This window comes from Hippoglossus hippoglossus, chromosome 18 (assembly GCF_009819705.1).
Source record: "Hippoglossus hippoglossus isolate fHipHip1 chromosome 18, fHipHip1.pri, whole genome shotgun sequence".
NCBI lineage: Eukaryota > Metazoa > Chordata > Actinopteri > Pleuronectiformes > Pleuronectidae > Hippoglossus > Hippoglossus hippoglossus.
This window is the reverse complement of record NC_047168.1, coordinates 1,689,028-1,705,057: the sequence shown is the minus strand read 5'-3', so window position 1 is coordinate 1,705,057 and position 16,030 is coordinate 1,689,028. Positions and strand designations below refer to the sequence as shown.

General features: G+C 42.0%; 1 protein-coding gene across 4 annotated transcripts in view; it reads left to right on the top strand.

The window, feature by feature from the left end:
- lrch4 (leucine-rich repeats and calponin homology (CH) domain containing 4) overlaps positions 1 to 15,186 on the top strand; it is a 51,082-nt gene extending 35,896 nt beyond the window's left edge. For 2 of the 4 annotated variants that reach the window (XM_034615124.1, XM_034615123.1), the window contains exons 16-18: positions 535 to 672; positions 1,882 to 1,959; positions 14,951 to 15,186. In XM_034615124.1, the coding sequence (XP_034471015.1) occupies positions 535 to 672; positions 1,882 to 1,959; positions 14,951 to 15,043 (309 nt within the window). In that variant the 3' untranslated portion in view covers positions 15,044 to 15,186. Of the gene's footprint in view, positions 1 to 534; positions 673 to 1,881; positions 1,960 to 2,300; positions 2,714 to 14,950 lie in introns of those variants that run through there. The other 2 variants (XM_034615122.1, XM_034615121.1) reach the window with 1 other exon arrangement.
- The last annotated feature ends 844 nt before the right edge of the window (positions 15,187 to 16,030 follow it).

Below are 16,030 nucleotides of genomic sequence, written 5' to 3'. Positions count from 1 at the left end.
TTGTGCTTTTAATTTGTAAACAAATTGCTTAAGAGGAAGTCATTCTATGAATCTTGCTTCCCTGACAGAGATCAGCACCTGACACATTTGTGAATGTCTGTGTCAGTCTGATATGAAGATATACAAATGATCAAATTGATCAAAATGATCTGGTGGGACAGAGATTATTGTTGGCGAGCCACCTTTGACCCACGGAACACCAGTTGCAGAACACTGCTGGAGGTTGTCTGAGGACATAGCCCACTGCCTCACCCCTAATGACTGCAAGGCGCTGTTTGCCTGTTTATTCAAAGTTTATTAATATTGAATGTATCACATGTCCTCGGGCATTACTCCTCGGGCAATACACGCCAAGTGTGAAGCTGACAAGAGGAACGGTCGAGACATGCGTTCCACAGACAGACTGAGATTTCTATAATTAGTAGATGTTTCCATACCATTACTGTGATAATCCTGTTCGTTAATACTTTGTTTATACTATAAATGTTTTTTGGGAAAATACACGTGATGACACACTCCGTCTTCTTTGCTCAGACTCTGGAGTCTCGGCTGAAGATCATATTGCCGGAGGATCTGGGTGAGGCCTTATCCAACGGCACCATCCTCTGCCAGCTGGTTAACCAGATTCGACCACGCTCCGTATCAATCATCCACATTCCCTCCCCAGCAGTGGTGAGTGTGAAGAACTGATAAATTCTGCCCTCTCTGCCTGGAAATGATTGGCCGTTGATGATGTTCACTTCTTTATTGGATAATTCTGTGTTGAGTGTAATGACGGAAGATGTTTGAGCAGCTTTGTGGACTGTAGTTATTAGCCCACTAGCCATACTAGCTTCTGGAGTTTATGTTTATCACCCAATCCACACAACATAAATATTACCTGGCAAATTGTAGTCTGTCTTAAGCTCCATTCGTTTTGACCAGCAGCTTACGGTGGCATATATGTTATTATGTATGATATGACAGCTGTACTGTCCAACAGACTGTCAGACCTGACCAGATCACAAGGGGAAGGTGTTAAGTGCATCTGTTCACACCTGGTATAAAAAATGCTTCCTGAATGTGACCACTTGTGATCGGATCTCACTTCCCTCCTCTTTTATTAATAATCACATTCGTCACGTATTTCAATTTTCAGACCAAATGATATTTTGTGTTTGTGTTTGTGTGTGTGTTGACATGAGTGAGCAAGAGAGATGAGTCAGGAGGGGCTATTTAATTATTATTAATTAATCTCCTGCAGTTGTTCTGTGAAGAAAGATTTGACCAACAAAGAAAAGCATCAATCATTATCGATAATCAAATCAACGCGTGGTTACTGAGAAGTGTAGAAATGTTTGATTCATTGTGAAACTTGAGCAGGCCAGAGGACGTCAGCCGAGTAGTCGGTTCCTAAAAAAACCCCCCCAACATCTGCGTTCACAGCAAAAGAAGACATGCGTCTCAGACCACCTCCAAATGTGGTGTGAAAGATCTCGGAACACATTCAGGACATCGGGTGCGTTCAGAGCTGAACGTAAACCTGTGCACCTCTGATCAGATCCCTCAGGACGGATGTGACCAGGTCCGAACAGGGTCACAGTTTCACTATTTCACAGATAAACATGAGCTCCCGTTCCACTCACTCTCAATCAGGACAACAGGTTGAGTTTGTTGGGTTTGCATCAAGCTCATTTTAACAGGTGCAGATGAGAAAACAGGGAGGTGTCCCTCTGAAATATAAAAGAGAAAATAGGACTTAAAGGGCCTGATACTCTCTGTGGACGAGGTTTGAAAATTGACACCATCCTGATCCCGACTAATTAACAAAAGCAAACCAATCATTTTAACTTTAAGGTGATATTACCTAAACGTGATCGTGCTGTACTTTTTTGTTTGCAGCCAAAACTTAGTTCAGCAAAGTGTCGACTCAACGTGGAGAACTTCATCACCGCTTGTCGCAAGCTGGGAGTCCCTGAGGTAAAGCAACCTGTTATTATCATTCTCCCTCTCTCCCCCTTTTAACACAACTCATTGGCGTTTTGCCTACTCAGATGTTGTAATGCAATGTTTAAAGAGGTAGTCCAGAAGAATTTCCCACCTGCTATAAGCTCAGTTGTTGTGCTACATTGTCCTGTCAGGGTTGGACTGGGAACAGTTCAGGTTTCAGCCCAACCCTCACTCTGCTTTGTGTAATTCTACACTGTTTTGTCCCTCTCTTGTCTCCTTAGTTTTAACTACATGTATTTTCCTCCTGTGTGTGTGTGTGTGTGCGCGTGCGTGTGTGTGTGTGTGTGTGTGTGTGTATGTGTCCTGTCCAGACCGATGTGTGTGCGTGCTCTGATGTGCTTCTATGTAAGCTGCCCGCTGTGCTGCGTTGTGTGGCAGCCCTGCTGGCCGCGGAGGGGGGTGGAATGGCGGAGGACCACTCCCCTTGCCACTCCTCGCCTTCGTCTTCATCGCCCTCGTCCTCGTCTTCGTCGCTGCTGTCCACAGATTTCCTGCTCTTCTACTGTGCGGTCATGGCCCTGCTCTACGTCGTCTACTGCTACCTTCTCCCCTAGAGGAGACACACACAACACAAAGTACTTGCATAGTCACAGCTCTACACACATAGTGAACACACGCATACGTGGAAACTGAAATGTGTGGGGCAGTCACAGTTGCTATGTGTGAGGCCAACACACAGCCGCTCTCCCAGCTGTCATCTCAGACAATACGCCGCACTGTGTGTGTGTGTGTGTGTGGATGTGAGAGCGTGTGTGTGTTTTTTCAGTTTACATACTCTCTGTGACTTTAGAGCAGATGTCTTAAGTCCTGAGAGTGTGTGTTGGGATGTTGGAGCCATACAGAGCATGCTGCAGAGCACCTTTAAATAGAATACACTACACACAGCTCCATTTCAACCTTTTTAAGGAATAGAAAGCACTAATGTGATGGACAGATACTGTATGAGAGTAGATGAGCAGTGAAATGCCTTAGCCTAGATTAGCCTTCACTCAGTAACACTGTAAATCTGAGGTAGAGGTGCTCAGAGGCAAAAAGGATCTCAGTGGCCGGGACATGACTAGGCAGAGCGAAGGAAGCACAAACATTTACACGGAACACCTTTAATGCATTTTACCAACGCCCCCTTGTAGATAAGCAGCAGACACAGTATATAACCTGATTAGGGCCAAATCATTCCCAGTCCGTACTGGAAGACCCTCCTCGACAACTTAAAATGTTGCACAATATCCACAACAAAACATGGAGACATTCAAGGTAGTTTTGTTAACGTTGAGATCAGAGCCCTCAAACAAGCAGAAGTTCTTTACTTTGGCCCTGTTCAAACCTGGTGTTGACATCAGATCTAAGATGTGTTGTCATTGCTACCTGTGTGCGTTCACACCTCAACTTAAAGCTGTCCACGTTAATCGTACTTCATACGCTGACACACACAACTAAATGCCAACATATGCAGCAGCCATCGAGCCCATATGGATCCATAGTTAACTTTAAAGCTGCATTAGTTATTATAACTTGCAGGCAATACAGCAAGTTGCATAAACACAACCTGTGACCCATCACCTTTTAAAACTGACATGGTTGACACGTCACACCACAGAGAGAAACTTACGCATTCATATGGAGTCAGTGTAACATCTGCTGTAAACATCTGCCTGCGGCCGTGAGACTGAACCACATGGGTCAAGTTATTTGCAATGAGCTAAAGGCTTAATGCTTAAATTCACTTTTTCAAATTCCCACAATCATTTCATCCATTGCCCATATAAGAAATATTGATAAGTGCAGCTTTGAGGCTCAACACAGTCGTTATGTTGTGTAAAAGGTGTTTGTTAAAACTTGGGTTTGCCTTTCAAAGCCTGTTCTATCAGATAAGATGACGTCCTACTTACAAACCTAATTGCTGAGTTCTGGGCTTGTGGCAGAATCATCAACCAAACGCGAGCAGTCGGACCTGCGTGTAGAACCGAGTTAGGAAACAGTGATAAATCTCAGGGGGTCAGCAGGATGCGTCAGTACCTTATCTAAAAGCTCCTGGTTCTAGTCAGTACTGACAGAACTGACAACATATTCCAGAAAAGTGTGGAATGCTGGATAGATTTTTTTTAGAATTTTGTATTCTTCCACATCACAAGACTGTTGTTCATCAGCTTTGCTCACCGAGCCACTGAGATCCCTTCTGCCCTGAGATCCCAGTTACAGCCTAAACTCCAGTCCGCATGTTTGCAGGCGTTCTCCTCGTCCTGCCAGAGCAGCTGTTCAAGGAACCTGTTGAAGACTGAATAGTGAATGTGATTTTTCTTGTTTTATTTTTAGCATTGAGGCAGGTGCAGGTTAGTTCAAATGGACCGTGGATGTTTAGTAATGTTATATCTCACGCTGCAATGGGACAGCGAGACAAATGATACAGTGCCTCTTACTGAATGAACACTGACCACTTGCAGACTGTACTTGTGTCTGCTATGTTAACTGTGAGCAGCAGGGGGCAATGTCGCTTCATCAACCCTCCCCAAAGCTTCATGCGTCCCAGACGGTACAAACCCCCCCCCCCCAGGATGCTGCCTGCGTGTTAAGTATTTTTTGTGGTTCTCACTGGTCCGTTGGACCAGCTGATTTCATATGTGTATAAATGTAAACAGGTTATTAAATTATTGCTTTTTTTATTTATTTTTTTCTTTTAACTTTTTCTATTGGTTAAATTTGTCTCCAGTGAATAAGCAGAGGCGTCACTAATTTGGGTTCAGCATGTACGCCATTGGTTCTTCAAGCCTGTTAAAGCTTTGTTGAAATAAGTTTGTGCTATAAATCACACACACAAAGGTGAATTAGAAGTAATCAATATTCAATTATTCAGAGTTAAAATAATATTGATTGTTTAAAAGTTTTTGCCCTTCGTTGGATTGGTAAATAATTGATTCCCGAGAGGTTCGGGCACATTTCACAGAGTTTTAAATAACCTGCGCTAATTCGGCCACATGCTGTGTTGCTCATAGCCGGTCAACTACACACAGATTGTAATCTGATTACTGTTCTCACTTGACTGATGTGGGCTTCAAAAGATGATGATGTAAATAAGCGCGAGATTGTTAAGGTTCAAGATGTTAAAGCGAGTCTAAACCGAGTCATCGTAAAAAGTGAAGTAAATAATATATTTAAGGCTTTTCTTCTGTAGCTGTATGTGTGTGAGAGAGCAACATCATAATATCAGCACACCTTACTCCCTGTTTTCTTCTAAGACTGATTGGTTTAAAATATGGAGCCCCAAAGTGTTAAATATATATTCATAATATTTAATTAAATGATTATTTGATTGAATGATTTTGATAATCTGACAAACTAAGAATATATTCAGACTAAACTCGTTATTATATGAATTTATGTGATTATTTTAGTTTTCATAATGACTGATTCTTGCAGCCAACTGCTGGATGTCTTATCTTCCTTGAAGACGTCCATGTCCTGGGGGGGAAATCCACACCTTTTCTCGTACCCCTGCCTCCTTCATGCGTTACTGAAGTCACCGTCACTGTCTTTAACTTCCTGACGTTCTTTCCCTGCACTTGAAGCCTAAAAAACGTCCAAGTCTGTGAATTTCTGACGGTAGCTGGTCTTTACCCCCTGATTTGACCCATCGAACAATGTTATCAGAAGGAGCAGGACTGGACGTCTTTTCCTTCAAAGACAGGGATCTAGTCTGTGCACTAAATTACAGGCCCCTGAAGCAAGCTTAAAAAATCAACCCACATTATCCAGACTCTCTTTTTAAGCTCGAGAGACAACGTCATCCTGAAATTACCAACTCGCTGTATCAGTAAATAATCACAGTGCACAAAAACAGTAGCTAACCTCTTTTATTTAGATCAATAAGGCTTCACACGCTAGCCAGGGAGTCCTGTTACTCGGTAGGAAAATAGAAGTCAGCATTTGTTACCTTCTGTTGGCTCAAGGTCCAAAGAGAAAATCGTTTTTTTTTGCTCTTTCATTATTGTGTCTTTTCTTGAAGAAAGAGGTAAATCTGGAGTAATGTCCATCTTTGTTAAGCTACGTCAAAACAGAGACCAGTTAACTCACTAAATTCACTATGATTGACTATTGATTCAGATAACAGGAGCTAACTGGCTAATTTGTGTAGCAGTCGTTGAGCTTACATGCTTAAAGGCCCCAATGAAATAAAAAACACAACCTTTTCAATCCTGTGATATTAGCTAATTGTTCATTTATCTCTTATTTGCCAAATATGGAGGAAAAAAACAATAGCATCGCATTTAACATCAAATTCTGCCCGTTATGTAAGTGATGTCAAAGAACTTACTTTTGAAAACTTCAGTAGTTGTATAAAAATTAAATGTGACAATATAAAAAATAAGTGAACTAGCATTTCATGTTGGTTCCTTTATTTATATGTATATATATATTTCAATTTATTTGTTTATTTATTTAATATTGAACATGCTGGGGCCCCAGATTTACAAAAGACTTTCCTTTTGAAATTGAAATATACTTTAATTTCTTGATTCACTCATTTAATATGCTTTACAGCACTATTCTTGTCCACAGTCCGTTTCATGTTCACATCTCTGCTGTCCCAAGGTCAGAATGTCCACTGTAAAAACGTCCCTTCCCGTGTCTGAGGTTTTTTATTACTCTGCTGTTAAGACGAATTTATACTGTTTCAATTCAAATGTATATTTTATAAATGAAACTGACTAAGCAGCACACAGTAACTCATTCACTGGCTTAGACCAAGCTATATTCTTAAATATGTTAGGGGAACAGAAATACTGTTGTGTTTATATTTATATGATGATGAAGAAACTTTTTTGAGTTTATATAAATCTATATGTAAAGGGTTTTTTTTTTTTTGTTCTTCCCGCTGTAAAGAAATTATTAAAACTGAAAACTTTGACCATATGCTGTTTCTCTGCTTGCTTGCTCTTCTTGCTTTTGCATAATCAGCCAGAAACTGTTATGTGTGATCAGGGTATCTGCAGCTGCCTGAACATCCTAGTTTGACAACAACAAAAAAATCTAAACGTGGGAGATTAAACGTGGCAGTGTTCGATATTTTTGTTCTCGTCGTCAAATCCCATGAGCCAAGCCAACAATGAATGCATCACACTGACAAGTATTCTTTGTCCTCGAGCTCCTTTGTAGTCCTGCTGCTCACCACACCCACCAGAGCACCAAATGTAGATTCAGCCGACGCTTAATATAGTTTCCAACTCCAGTGTCCTCTTGAATTTGGGAATTACTCATCTTATATATTTCTCGTATTTCTTTCAAACATTTCTTTCACGTGTACCTGAAGTTTCCTCGCATGATATCTCCGTTGTGGAGCCAACACATGTTTTATTACATCGGGAAACGTGTGTGTTTCAAGTCCTGGTTGACTTTCAAGTAAGCACAAGGAAAAGAAATGTTTATAATTTTCGAAATGGCAGAAAAAGGTGAAATAGGACTTTCAGTTATTACTGGAGCACAAAAAGCAAATCTACTCTTCATCAAGGACTTCAATCAAAGCTCTGCTGGAAGTCCTTGGGAAGCAGAAACCTCACATCGGTTTTTCTTTTTGTTTTCTTTCAAACTCCGAGATCCACCGTTAATATGTGTGGTTTCCCCTGCACAAGCTTATCTCACAACTAAGATCCAATTCAGTGTGATTCATGAAAAAGTGTTTTCAGACTCCGACAAAAAAAAGGATGAGACCTAGATGTTGGCTTGGTGAATATATGACATGGGAATTTGTTGAGAAAAAATATGTGTTTACTGCCACGTTTATTAGTGGATTTGGTCCTGATTGGTCTTAATGCTCGAGTGTGGCAATGCAGATACCCTGATGTGACTCCTCTGTGCCCTGTGCTTTAATCTGGTCCAAAGCTCCCCTGTGCTCTGCAGACAGGAGGTTTACCATCATAAATTCCAGCTGGCCCATGTCGGAGCAGGTGAGTGTGTTGGGTGAAGGTCAGGGAAAAGGCAGCATCAGCCCGTGTAGGTTTGTACGGCACCGTTCACCAGAAGGCGACTCCATAAACTGCAGTGTCGCCCTTTTTTCATCTCCGCTCTCTACATCACTTCAGCCTGCAGTCTGCCCGCTGCCCACACACACACACACACACACACACACACACACACACACACACACACCCCCCCCCTCCACGTCTGGATTATCATGCATATCATCAGACTCTAAGGTTAATCAGTAATCACTACAGAGTCAGGAGCACTGATTATGAAGAGTGAAAATTAGAATTCTTTGAGACGTAACTGGGAAATGTCATGTTTTGGTGGGTGGGGGAGCTCCTCCGGCGGGTTCCAGGGGTCCGCTGAGGACAATCCAGGGCCCCCCCCCGTCTCACTCACTGTGGAATAAAGAGGTGCAGCAGACGTCACTCGGTGCAGGAGGTGCAGCACATGCATCCAGATTGATTTCAAAAGCTGGAATCTGATGCAACAACTACCAGGATGGAATGACATACAGTAAATGATGTTTGCCATTCGCTGTCAAAACAGTTTGCCGGTAAAGAAAAGAATAACAACCCATCCTTCAGAGAGAAAATAAACTTACTCACATTCAATTCTCAAGGTCAATTTCTTTAGCTGAGAACCATTTAATGATGCAAGTCATATGGCATCACAGTAGGCAACCAGAGTAAGCTATTGGGGGCCAGGACATTACTTTGCCCTTTATTAATATATATATATGGATATGGATATGTGTGTGTATGTGTCAGTGCATATATTTTTTAGTATCAGAATTTTAAACTGCACATCAAACTGCCACATCACCATATTGTATTAGGTCAAACCAGCTAAACGGTTAAAGGGCCACGACATTAGTGGTTTACTGACCTCTAGTGTCGCCATGACTTTGACATTTTGTGACAAATCTTTTACAGCGACACCGAACGATCCCTTCACTGGGCTCATCCTCTGACTCTCGATATATCTCGTCGTCCAAACGTTTATCGGCGCATCTTTAACAGACATGTTTTCAAGGGGATTAACTTTATTTACTTTGGTGATCCTGACTTTTCATCTGGCGCCGCCATCAGGCAAAACTTCGGTTTGTCCAGGGCTTTGGTTTCTGCACAGAACTTGTGATATTCCCCTCAGCCTCATCGGAAACTAAGATGATGTTTTGCACCTATTAGGTGACACCACAAAGGTTAAATACAGGAAACCATATACTTCTGAAACAAAGTTCACTATATTCACCCCAGTGGACATATGACATAGAGACATAATACCAGAACACAATGCAGTGCAGGTTGTCCTCGGGTTAGAGCTTCATTTTACTCCAGACACCCAGAAAAAACACTTCTTTTATTTGAAATAATACAGTTGGCATTTCGTCAGTTTTTTTTTAGGTAATCTGCTTCAACACTATTATGTTATGTTAGCAAATTACCAGGTGATATATCATAAGCCTAAAATTAGCCTTTAAAAAGTTTCAAAACTAGGGTTCTTATGCAGAGCTGTGAAAAGAAGTGATAATGCAGGACCTGCCAAATTCTTTCCAAACAACAATATAATTATAAACACTTTTATTTCTACAACTCAAGGTGCTTAATGTCTTCTGTTACCAAGAACCAAATGAAAGAAAGTGACAGTAGTTCAAGTCGATCAGGGAGAGACTGAGCTGACATATCATTTTAATATGAAAAATAATATATTTAGAAAGATTATCTATAATCCTTTGAATTTTAAATAAGATATTTACGTTTATTAAAATATATAATCAAAGTATTTCATGATGACATCTTTGTTTTCAGCAACCAGTAGTTTAGGCAGAGAGAATCAGTGAGGTCAGTTTTTCTTCTATGATCTTAAAGATTTGTTCAAACACTATATCTCATTATTTAACCGACTGTTGGTTGAGAGAGGTGAGCCTGTGCTGTGTCGTATTGGTTTGACTGGAATTCATCTATTTTGAGAACAACTGGTCATTAACTGGAGTTATGAGGATATTTTTAAATTTCAGTGATAAAATCAAGTAATGCTAAAATGAGTGATCCCTGGTGACTAAACAAATATTCGGTCTATTTTCAAATTAGATTTGTCTGCCCCTTAAGACACGATAAATACATCAAATCATCATTTTCATTTTGTCATGTGCATCTTCATGTCTGTTAGCAAGTTTGTGTCCACCTCTAAAATTAGTTCTACGTTTCCGTAGCACACTAAATATATTCATTAATCACTAACCTTTTAAGTCACATGCATATTGAACAACATATTGTCTTTTGCACTTTGTCTCACTTTCTTTTTATCGATGCACCGTTTCCACTCAGCCAAGCAATTAAAACTCTTTGCCTCCAGAAAATTCTGGAAATTCCAGAACCTCTATCTAAGTTGTTTATGCGCAAACAGAAAGTGCAAGTAAAAAGTCAGCGGATTGAAACACGGTGCGATGTGCGGAACAAGCAGCTTTCTGACCTCAAACATATCCTCAGCATTTATGGTGTTACATTATTTAATTTATTATTTACATACAGCATTTGCTATTATGGTCTCTGTGTGTTGACCCTCTGGTGGACTGGCAACCTGGCTGGGCTGTACCCATCTCTCATACAATGACAGATTTCAATTTTAGTTTAGTTATATTCTGGTTAGATTTAATTTGGGTTGGTAGGTGTTTTTTTTTAAATTCATGTCCCGATAGCAATCAATAAGTAACGTCTGAGATAAAAACCTGGATTCTGGCCCTCGCAGGACTGTGATAAATAATTGGCTAGCGTACTTGTCTATCAATATTTGATAAACAGAAGTTACTGATAAGTTGTCTTCTAGCAGTTTGTCGGTCAGGACCGGCTCGTGTTCTGGGAGCGTAGCCTTGACCAGATGGGAGGGGCTGGGATGTATAGGTTGCATTTTATTTATGATTCATATTTTATTGAATTTTTTGTAAACTATAGATAGATAGATAGATAGATAGATAGATAGATACTTTATTGATCCTTAGGGACATTTAGGCATCCAGTATCTCACAAAACCGTCAAACACAAGAGCATAAGAATAATAAAAGGACAAAATGAGTCAAGAATAAGTTCACTGCAGTGAGATGAAAGTCTGGCCACCAGATCTACTACAAAGCTGTCACTGTAAAGAAGTATATGCTAATGGAGATATTGACAATACAATATTTGAAGTATAAGGTGATTGAAAGACACAAGTAACCGCTGCAGAGTATTGAAGTAATATGAATACAGATTTAAATATAATAACTGAAGCTATACAAAGTAGTGCTAACATAGCCTGTAAAATAAGTGTATTTAAAAAAATCTACAGTTAACATTTGACAGACATAGAGGAAACAATAATTAGAAGTACATGCAACTGTCCAGCCAAATAATGTACATGTAAATATATATTTATACACATATAGAACCACACCCATTGAAATACTGTCACAAATGCAAATTTAAAGAAACGCCTCCTCACCCACACAGTGTCACCACTTCCTCTGACTGATGGAGAATGCTCAGGTGAACAATAGGTGGAACTACTGTGGCAATTTTGTGACGTCACCGATGAGAATAATGACAGCAGGTCCGAAAAGTCACCGCACGCAAATAGGTGCCCCTGAAGCTGTCAATCAAACCCACTCCATGGAGGCTTTACCTCAATCTCTCACCGTGGTAGAAACACTAACTCAGCTGGACGAGGACAGACTGCATCATTTCAGCCGGGCCGGCTTCGTATTAGCCTGCATTGATCAAGCTGTGTTTGAGGAACAGGCCCCAGGGACGGCTCAGGCTGCCCATTACACATCACACCTTCTCTGTTTTATAACACAAGTGAGCATGCGGTTGTTTTTATTTTTGACCCGCCTGGTTGCCTGTGCCAAGGAAGAAGTGGAAATAGGTCCGAATAAATGGCTTTTCATTTGAGGCCTGGAGGCAATAAACACTCCAACATTCGACAGGGTGTGTGTGTGTGGATGTTTCTGATAGCCACTGTATATGAGATTGAAATGACATGCTTTGCTACAGAATGTCATTGAGCCTGTCTTATAAATGTGTTAACTCTTTCAGCGGCCAGTTGCCCTTTATGTCCACACATCTAGAGCGCTGCCATTCCAGTTCACACCCACACTGTAGCTTTACCGAGGTATTTAATGTTAAAATGAAACCCAGAGCCTCATATCCTTGAGGGCGCGATGTAACCTAGAGTCACTTCCTATCTTGACAGGAGTTCAAGAGATTATTAAGACAAATATAAAGCCCTAAGGTGGACAATGTATCCTCTCCCTTGTATGATAATTAAATATCTGTGGACTTGGTCCTGCAGCAGGTCTTTACTTCAGGGTTCTGTGGACTGAGTCCAGCAGCAGGTCTTTACTTCAGGGTTCTGTGGACTGAGTCCAGCAGCAGGTCTTTACTTCAGGGTTATATGAACTGAGTCCTGCAGCAGGTCTTTACTTCAGGGTTCTGTGGACTGAGTCCTGCAGCAGGTCTTTACTTCAGGGTTCTGTGGACTGAGTCCAGCAGCAGGTCTTTACTTCAGGGTTATATGAACTGAGTCCTGCAGCAGGTCTTTACTTCAGGGTTCTGTGGACTGAGTCCTGCAGCAGGTCTTTACTTCAGGGTTCTGTGGACTTGGTCCTGCAGCAGGTCTTTACCTCAGGGTTCTGTGGATTGAGTCCTGCAGCAGGTCTTTACCTCAGGGTTCTGTGGACTGAGTCCTGCAGCAGGTCTTTACCTCAGGGTTCTGTGGACTGAGTCCTGCAGCAGGTCTTTACCTCAGGGTTCTGTGGATTGAGTCCTGCAGCAGGTCTTTACCTCAGGGTTCTGTGGACTGAGTCCAGCAGCAGGTCTTTACTTCAGGGTTCTGTGGACTGAGTCCAGCAGCAGGTCTTTACTTCAGGGTTCTGTGGACTGAGTCCAGCAGCAGGTCTTTACTTCAGGGTTATATGAACTGAGTCCTGCAGCAGGTCTTTCCTTCAGGGTTCTGTGGACTGAGACCTGCAGCAGGTCTTTACTTCAGGGTTCTGTGGACTGAGTCCTGCAGCAGGTCTTTACTTCAGGGTTATATGAACTGAGTCCTGCAGCAGGTCTTTACTTCAGGGTTCTGTGGACTGAGTCCTGCAGCAGGTCTTTACTTCAGGGTTCTGTGGACTGAGACCTGCAGCAGGTCTTTACTTCAGGGTTCTGTGGACTGAGTCCAGCAGCAGGTCTTTACTTCAGGGTTCTGTGGACTGAGACCTGCAGCAGGTCTTTACTTCAGGGTTCTGTGGACTGAGTCCAGCAGCAGGTCTTTACTTCAGGGTTCTGTGGACTGAGTCCTGCAGCAGGTCTTTACTTCAGGGTTCTGTGGACTGAGACCTGCAGCAGGTCTTTACTTCAGGGTTCTGTGGACTGAGTCCAGCAGCAGGTCTTTACTTCAGGGTTCTGTGGACTGAGTCCAGCAGCAGGTCTTTACTTCAGGGTTCTGTGGACTGAGTCCTGCAGCAGGTCTTTACTTCAGGGTTCTGTGGACTGAGTCCAGCAGCAGGTCTTTACTTCAGGGTTCTGTGGACTGAGACCTGCAGCAGGTCTTTACTTCAGGGTTCTGTGGACTGAGTCCTGCAGCAGGTCTTTACTTCAGGGTTCTGTGGACTTGGTCCTGCAGCAGGTGAATGAAAGTGTTAATGTACCCAAGATACTTACATGATTCTTGCTGTTTTGGTTCGTACCCTCATGGTTGAATGCACTTATTTGAAGTCGCTGGGATAAAAGCATCAGTTAAATGATATGTAATGTAAAAAAATCATCGAGAAGATTTTAATCCCATCAATCAAACCACCTTCGTATAACGAGGCAGCTAGCAGCCGTTAGCCAGCGAACAGAGATCTACAGGAAGCAGTGCTCTCCTCAGTCCCCACGTTATTCCAGACACCTGTGGATGGAGATGAGATCACTTAAAAAGCAAGAAAACACAATAATGCAGCTTCACTGATAGCTTTTTCTACTTCGTCAAACTTCTTTTGTTTTGTTTGACCTGTGGGAATAGGAGGAGTGAGGCATCATTCACACGCTCCTGGCGCAGCCATCAGGGGAAATTTGGGGATCGGTATCTTGCCCAAGGACACTTCATCCCCCTCTGAGCCACAGCCACAGCCCTGAATGCTGATGGGTGTGATCTTATTCTTCAATAGTCGATATTGTCTAAATGCTGTATCGCCTAATTAAGCCCTCATTGGATTGACCGCTGCAGCCACCACAGCTCAGACCCCCAAAACCTTTACTTAGAAGGCAAAACTCTCTTTCTGTCTCTGGATTTCCAAGCAACACCTCCCTGAAGTGATAGTTTTCAATATACAACTGCAGGTGCATTATACTTCATGCACAGATCCAATGATTAAAAAGAGCCACAGCCGAGCCACAATGTGTAAATGGAGTGAATATTGTGAGAAAATCAACAAACTCCACTGACAGCACAGGGTCCTCCTATGACAAAAACTATAACTTTAAGAAGTTTATTTTTATCCGTGCTGAAGGGGCTGTCTGAAACTTCTCCAAAGGTTCCTGACACAACAGAGCAACAGGCCCAGAGACAGATTACAGGAGACTACAGAAAAACTTTATAGGAAACCTCCCGGAGAGCTCACGCTGTTAGCATGAATTAAAACAAACAGGGGCCCAACAATCTGGGATCCTCGACACGTAGCGTCTGGCCTCGCTGCCAACACCCCCAAAGTTCACAAACTTGGGAGTTTATGCACTGGCACTATTACGTTGAACTCGTCTCGCACTCCAGAAGTCGAGCAGCAACATCCAGAGGCAACGGGAACATGATGCAAAAGCCACACAATGTTTATTTCAATTTCTTCAACCAATATATTAGTGCATTATAAGACAATTGGAAAAACAGCAAAGTTTAGCTTGTTTACTGTCATTATTAGAATTATAATCTGCAGCCCAGTGCAGAAACCTGCCTGTACATTGCCTGCATCCACTCAGTCCTCTCTCTGTCCCCTCCCCAGGATTCCTTGTGCTCCCCTCAGCTCATCATGGAGGATGAAGGGCTGAGTCGGCTGGCCCAGACCATCCAGGTTCTGGTCGACCTGGCTCCGTGACAGGAGGGATTTAACAGCGTACTCCCGTAGAGATCCGCCTTTTGTTTTTTAATTTGCTTCATATTGTATTTACAGTTACGCATACTGTGTCCGTCTTCCATACATCAAAACATGGATGGGGTTCAAATAAAATTGTAAATGATTTAAGAGTCTCGGTTGTATTTTTCATGCAAAGAGTCAAAAGTTTGAGATTGATAATAATACAAAATAATAGCTTAGCAAAGTTAGTACACTGTAAAATATCCTAAGTTGGCTTAACTTGAAAAAGGTATGCAAAAATAATTGCCTTAAAAAAGTAAAATAAACCTGAGGTGAGGAGTTAAAACTACTTTTTTACTGTATGTTTTTAACAATGTGAGCGTGTTTTATTGTCGTCAACTTCAGGTAAGTGGACAGGAAGTCATTAGGGTTAGGCTGTATAAACTCAATATACTGTGCTGTGCCCACGCATGAGTGAGTCAAACTGCATATTCTTAATAAGATACAATTACTTACTGCAGCCAGCTCGAGGCCTAACGAGATCAACACCATCAATGTAGCTCATGCTCTTCTAATTACGACTGAAGGATAGCACTGACTGCACATATAGTCTAATAGTGCCACAACCTTAGGGGTGGAGGAGGTTGTTTGGCACTGGGAAGTGAAGAAGCAGATCCTTAGGCGGTGTGAAGAACTGTGCTGTGCGTTAACAAAAGATGTACTGCAACTAAAAGGCAAAAACATACCCAGAGAAATCCAACAAAACTAAATAATACTAAGGCAAAAGAAAAGACCAAAACTTGTAAAAATCTGCAGCCTCGCATCCAAAGCTGCCAACTCCTCTCTCCCCCCCCCTGCTCCACTGACAGGCATTTACCACCTCAGCCTCACCTGCCTGGAACCCACCACCTGCCCTGGTAAGTACAGGGTGAGCTAAGCAGAAAGATAAGGGAAGAAACGACATCACACATTATGAACACATGATTAAGTTAGGACTCTGGGTTACCG